At 39.6% G+C, this 5,878-nt stretch overlaps 1 protein-coding gene across 1 annotated transcript; it reads left to right on the top strand.

Annotated features, from left to right (window-relative positions):
• The first annotated feature begins 207 nt into the window (after positions 1-207).
• Positions 208-5,654, top strand: FAM150B (family with sequence similarity 150, member B). The gene is made up of 4 exons (XM_009329295.1): positions 208-466; positions 2,960-3,013; positions 3,128-3,208; positions 5,590-5,654. The coding sequence occupies exons 1-4, from the start codon at positions 208-210 to the stop codon at positions 5,652-5,654; spliced, it is 459 nt and encodes a 152-aa protein (XP_009327570.1).
• The last annotated feature ends 224 nt before the right edge of the window (positions 5,655-5,878 follow it).

Genomic DNA, 5,878 nt, shown 5'->3' with positions numbered 1-5,878 from the left:
GGGGCTGCCGGCGCGGGCTGGGCTCCCGCGTTGTGTAACCTGCGAAGCGGTCTCCGCGCTTCCCGCTGTCATGTTTCCGATTTCATCCCCGTGAGTCTCCCCACCTCCGACCCACCCCCGTTTTTTTCTTCCAGTGAAACAGGAGGCCTCCCGCTGCAGCGGACCCTTCCTTTTCATCTGCTCCTGCACCCTTCAGGTCAGACTGCAATGAGTGGACTGAGGTCTCCTGGGCTGCTGGGGCTGGTGCTCTTAATGCTCTCGGCAGGATATTGCAAAGAGAAAACTGACTCCGCAGATTTGAAGGACAGGCAAAGTCTCTTAAATCTGATCATGGAGATCATTCAGGAACTGAAAAGGTACCACCTGGAGAAGGACGGTGGGGTGCAGTACTTCTCCAAGCATGACTATAACTTAGATCGAAGGGAAGTGGCCGACTATGGAGGATACCAGGACGAGCAGAGAGTTGGTAAGTTACAGTTCATGGCGTAGGAGATCTTTTTTTTTTTCTATAGGGTGCCCTGGTGAATCAGACATCACATCAGGTTACTAATTTTATAGCAAGAATTCACCGCTCAGAATACCTGCAGATTCCTTTTGGTATCAGAAACTGACACAGACGGCAAATTTGGAATAGAAAAACTCCATTCACATCTCAGAGTCTCTTGCTCTCTGGATAATGTACCTGACTGAAGGTCCGACTTCCTGTGTGTTGGCTTTGAACAAAACGTATTAATAAGAAAAAAGACTGAAATGGGCTGAGATCAAAGAAATAAGGGATGAAAATGCTCTTTTTCCTGGAAGTTTACCACATTCTAAAATGCACTTGGTTTAAGTGTTTCTTGGAAGTGACCCTAGCAAGAATTCCCCTGCAGGACTGTAGTACATCCTTTTAGACCTCACATCTAGAAGTCTTTCTTACAGCTCAGCTTCATTAAACTTTTCACCCTGCTTGTTAGTCCCCTTTGTACTCCGGAGGTAGCACCTTTGAAATACTAGGGAACTGAAACAGGGTACTCCTCTGTCACTGTACAAGCTATGACTACTTTGGGACACCCCTGCAGTCATCCTTCTACTCCTTTGAATGGCTCTTCTCTAACCTCCAGTGAAAGCCCAGGTTCGTTTGTAAGACGTTCAGGGTTGTATAGAGCAGTCCGGAAGAAGTCATACCAAGCCACACAGTGATGGATAGCTACCGCTCAGTTTCGTGATGTGCTTCTGTGCATCCAGTTGAAAGTTGATTTGGCTTCTCCTGCTGCCATGTCTAATTTACTGTTCACTGTCACTCTCAAACCCCTACAGCGTTACTGCTGCTCATCTTACCCCTCCTACTGAAAGTGACTTTCTGAATATTTTCCAGCAGATGTCTACTCACCTTTTTCCAAACTGGCTTTCATTTTGCTAGTATGCTATTTATTTTGCCTTTATTGATCTCATAAAGCTTCATTGTACCTTTTCTTCATTCTCATTCATATTGAAATATCCTCATGATTTGCATTTGTTGGTGGTTGTCATGAAAATGTTACTTCTCCATCTGGATGATTAATGAATATACAAAGGAAGACAATTTTGTTCCACTTAAGATCAGCATAGTGAGAACATTTTGTTCTATAAATGTTGAAAAGTTAAAGAGGCCAGACTAAGCAGGGAACCCTGATCTGCACAACTCGAAATCTCAACGTAGAACACGGGCATAGTTTTTGGCTACCCTACATCAGCATATTGGTGCAAAACGTCTGGTTTGTGCTGAACAGTTATTTATGTAAATAACAAACCTACTTCAGAGCCGTTGGTAGCGGTGTCATTGACTCCCAAGCAGGATTTTTCATTCTGTTATTATAATGGAGTTATTCCCAGCAACTCTGAGAAGGAACTACTGCTTAGAGTCTTTCATTTCAGTTTTGGCATCACTTTCCCAGTGAGCCTGTCCCACGGGAAATTTCTGAGTGAAGCATGTGTGTTTTTAATGCTCTTCATGACATAATTAGGTCAAATATGATAAGGTCAATTTTACTTACACTGACTAAAGTTAGAAGTAAATGAAGAATGACTTTCGAGAACTGTCTAACCTCACAAGTGAATCAGAGCTGGATGGAAATGCTCTCTGCTTTATATCTGATAAGAGGTACCAGGGGAATGAAAAAGGCTGCGCCGGCATTTATGGTCAAATAAATAAAGCACCATGTAGTGTATCATACACAATCAGCACTAAGCTATCAGCATAGAGTTCGTAACGGAAAGCAATCAAAGACAGCTGTATATCAGGAAGACACAAGCAAGGGTTAGGGCTAAAATGGATTTCAGTAAACCAGTTTCATTTTGCCATCTGCTGAACACAAAACGCAAGGCGGTAAACCACAAATGTAGGGAGCCAGAAGAGAGCAATTTGCTGGGGATCATTTCCTGTGAATTTTATTTACTGCTGGGGGGGGGGAAGATTCCTGTAAGCAGATCAATCCAGTTTCATGATTACAGCAGGACAGTGCTTGTACACACATACCTGTGACAAAAGAGTGGATACATTTGCATAAGAGAAGACGACACTAAACCAAACTTGAATATATCTTTGGGTCTTTATAACTAGCGGAATATGCCATTTCTGAGCAACCATGAACTAAAATTTCTGGAAGAATTTAAATCTAGTTAAACTTGATAATGCAATTCATCGAGAGCTAAAATCTGACTCTTAGTTAACTGTCATCCTCGTTAATGACTGCACACCTAACAGACATTACTTGTTTCATCATCAAAGTGTTTCACAGTGCATTTTACAGCGGCTTCTCATGTAAAATAAATGCTTCCAATTTGGCCTGCTGTATGCAAAGCACTTTCGACCTCTGTGCCTCTGTCAAGATGTAGTGGTGATGTTTGCTGGACAGAGTTTATTCCCTTTCCCCATACTATGCTTGGCAAGCATAGTTCCAGTGCAGCAGAGTGACTGTTCTTTTTTTCTGTCCAACAGAAATAGTTCCCAGAGATCTGAGGATGAAAGACAAGTTCTTAAAGCATTTAACAGGTATGTTTTAATTTTGCATTGGTATCCATCATTTCACATACGTACCATAAGCTGCATTCTTCTTCCTGTGAGCTGTGCTGATTCATAACTTCTTTTTTTTTCTTTATATTTCAGGTCCGCTCTACTTTAGCCCCAAATGTAGTAAACACTTTCATCGGCTTTATCACAATACAAGGGACTGCACCATCCCAGCATGTAAGTGCCAAACTAGAGACTTCCATAAAACAACAGAAAACTCTAAAATTGAATAGCTCTATGAGGTACCAGTAGTGATACAATGTTAGAATACATCCCTTGCAATGAAGAATTTGGAGTGCTCTAAAATGTACTAAGTACGCTTTACAGCGTTGCTAGAACAGCATCAGCATTACAGTGAGGAAAATGGAAACACAACTTTTTCACTGCAAATACACTGCGTAGAATGGCTGTAAACACTGCTTCCTTAGGTACTGAATGTATATGCCTCTTCGGTTCCAAACCAAAGGTGTTTGCATTTCATAGGAACACATGAGAACCTCTCAAACCTCTTAGATTTAATTTCTAGTGCTGCAAGTTCAAGATAGGATCAGAAATCCAGGTGGGGCTATTTCCTTTTCATTGATTATTTATGCAGAACATATTTTATAGACATTTTATATTTTGACTGGTCAGCTACCCACCTACCAGTGATGTTGACAGTGAATCTTTGCAACCCTTGTCTTCAGTGAATTACAAAATACAACTTTTGGCTTAGTAAAAAAAAAAAAAAGTGCTGATGGACACACATAAGCAAACTCAGCTTATGCTATCTGTGTTGGCAGCACAGAGAATTAAAAAAAAAAAAAAAGAAACATTGACATTTATCAGTCAGTAGATGTGACTCCAGATTCATACCGAGGTGGACCTGTTGAGTAAGCAGATGCTATTTTAGTACAGCCTTTTCAGAATGGAAGCACACTTTATTTTACTTGTCTGAGGTCAACCAGTTGGGTCAGTAGCAGAGCTGGGAATAGAAACAAGGGTTACAGATTCCAAGTTTCACGTATTAATAAATATTTCAGCCCAATATATTTTAAAGGCATATTTGGTAAGAATTGCAGACTTTTTCCCTATTTGTAAGGCTTCAGATTAGGAATACCTTGGAAAGATAAGGATTTATAGATAATGGCTAACTACGTCATGTTCCATTTACATGGATGGAGGTGGAAGTTGTTCATAACTAGTCTGTTTTGAACAAGCAAATGGTCATATTACCTTTTTCATAAGGATCACAACACAAACATCATTTGACTCGGCACTAATGAGTACTCCAAGCTGTGAGGCTAAAAAGTAGTTGGTCTTAAAGTCTGAATTAGCCTTTTCCTCCTGACAGGTGACATACCCACCAATATAATGTCTGGATAATTTATATGAATGGCAATTATAGCATATCTATGCTGTGAGTTAGGGATTGTTAACATTGCATCTCTAGGAAACACTGAATCTAGTTACTCATTAATGAAAAAATGCCTACTGAAAATCAACATCAGTCACCGGACTGGACTGACTAGTGTCTCCTTAAAGGAACTTTCTTCTAGGAAAATGAGGTAAACAACCTCCTTTAATTCTTCATGCACAGTATGATGTTACTTTTTGATAATATCCTGATTTCAGGTAATACTGTTAATTCTATGTAGAAATTCAAAGGCCAAACAACAAAGAAATTAAAAGCATCTGTGATGCTGCAACACAGTGGTAGCCTGTACAAAAGCATTTTCTTGGGATACGTTCTAGTACTTTGTACAGCATAGTAGCATTGGCACCTAAAAAGTAATTTACTCTGCTGTCTGTCCATAACCAACTTTCACAAAATTTGTTTTCAGTTTGCCATGTTAAAGAAAAAAAAGTCTTGATTAATTTTTTAGTTTTGCATTGGTTCTGCCCCTTATTATGAATGCATCAAAAAGCAGAAGGTACCTAAAATAAGAACTACTAACCATAGGACTACTGTGGAAAAAACAATTTTACTAGTTTTAAGATGAAACTTGATAAGAGTTATGAATGAATTTGTATGATGCGGTCACCTACTTGGGCTGGACTTAACATTCCTATGACTAGGAGATGTTATTTGTCTAATTTAACAGTTTTTCCAGGAAGAAAATTTATTGGAGAGTTGCATTACTTGATATTAAGTTGATAGACTTGCTCACTGAGGGCTGGATTTCAAAGATGGATGAGCACTACTAATTCTTCCTCTAGTATGGAAATGCTACAGCCACATGTTCAGATCCCACATTTAAGCACAGACACAGATGTATAAATCTTCATACATGCATACACTTGGAGAGCCTCCAAGCACATTCGTGCTATTTGTTTATAGATCGTACCTATGCAGAAGTCAGGTGCATAGTTACATGTCCCATTAGACATGGCTTTCAGTTACACAGTTCTTGCACGCTCCCATTTCTAAGTCTAAGGAGCTGATTTCTCTACTGTTGCAAACTAAGGTGTTCGTTGAACTTCATTACGACAATAATTTGCACACCGTTACCAATTTTGATTTTTAAAGGCAAAATTCATTAATTTAGTAATGTATTTATGCTCTTTTTTCATGACAGACTATAAAAGATGTGCCCGGCTTCTTACTCGGTTGGCAGTAAGCCCAATGTGCATGGAAGGATAGAGGTAAGCTTTTTCATAGCAGTAACGACTATGCAGTATTCTACTGCACAGCAAAGCAGTGGATTTTGTGTTTCATACATGAAAATTCATGGGAGTGTAATAAGAATTGTCCTTTGGCTAAGGTATTCCCCTTTCAGAGTACTTGAAGTAACTGGCTTAATCTGGCAAATATTGGCAATAAATAAAGGGTACCCCCTACTGGAAGTCATTATATAAAAGTCCATG

This window comes from Pygoscelis adeliae, unplaced genomic scaffold (assembly GCF_000699105.1).
Source record: "Pygoscelis adeliae isolate BGI_AS28 unplaced genomic scaffold, ASM69910v1 Scaffold17, whole genome shotgun sequence".
NCBI lineage: Eukaryota > Metazoa > Chordata > Aves > Sphenisciformes > Spheniscidae > Pygoscelis > Pygoscelis adeliae.
The sequence above is the reverse complement of the archived record's forward strand: the minus strand, read 5'-3'. Positions and strand labels throughout refer to the sequence as shown.

What these genes read in the sequence shown, in the direction of transcription:
- FAM150B (XM_009329295.1), top strand. Translation starts at nt 208, where the DNA reads ATGAGTGGACTGAGGTCTCCTGGGCTGCTGGGGCTGGTGCTCTTAATG. An exon ending in GTTCTTAAAGCATTTAACAG is followed by an intron (nt 3,014 to 3,127) that starts GTATGTTTTAAT and finishes TTTATATTTCAG; the next exon opens with GTCCGCTCTACTTTAGCCCC. An exon ending in GGACTGCACCATCCCAGCAT is followed by an intron (nt 3,209 to 5,589) that starts GTAAGTGCCAAA and finishes TTTTCATGACAG; the next exon opens with ACTATAAAAGATGTGCCCGG.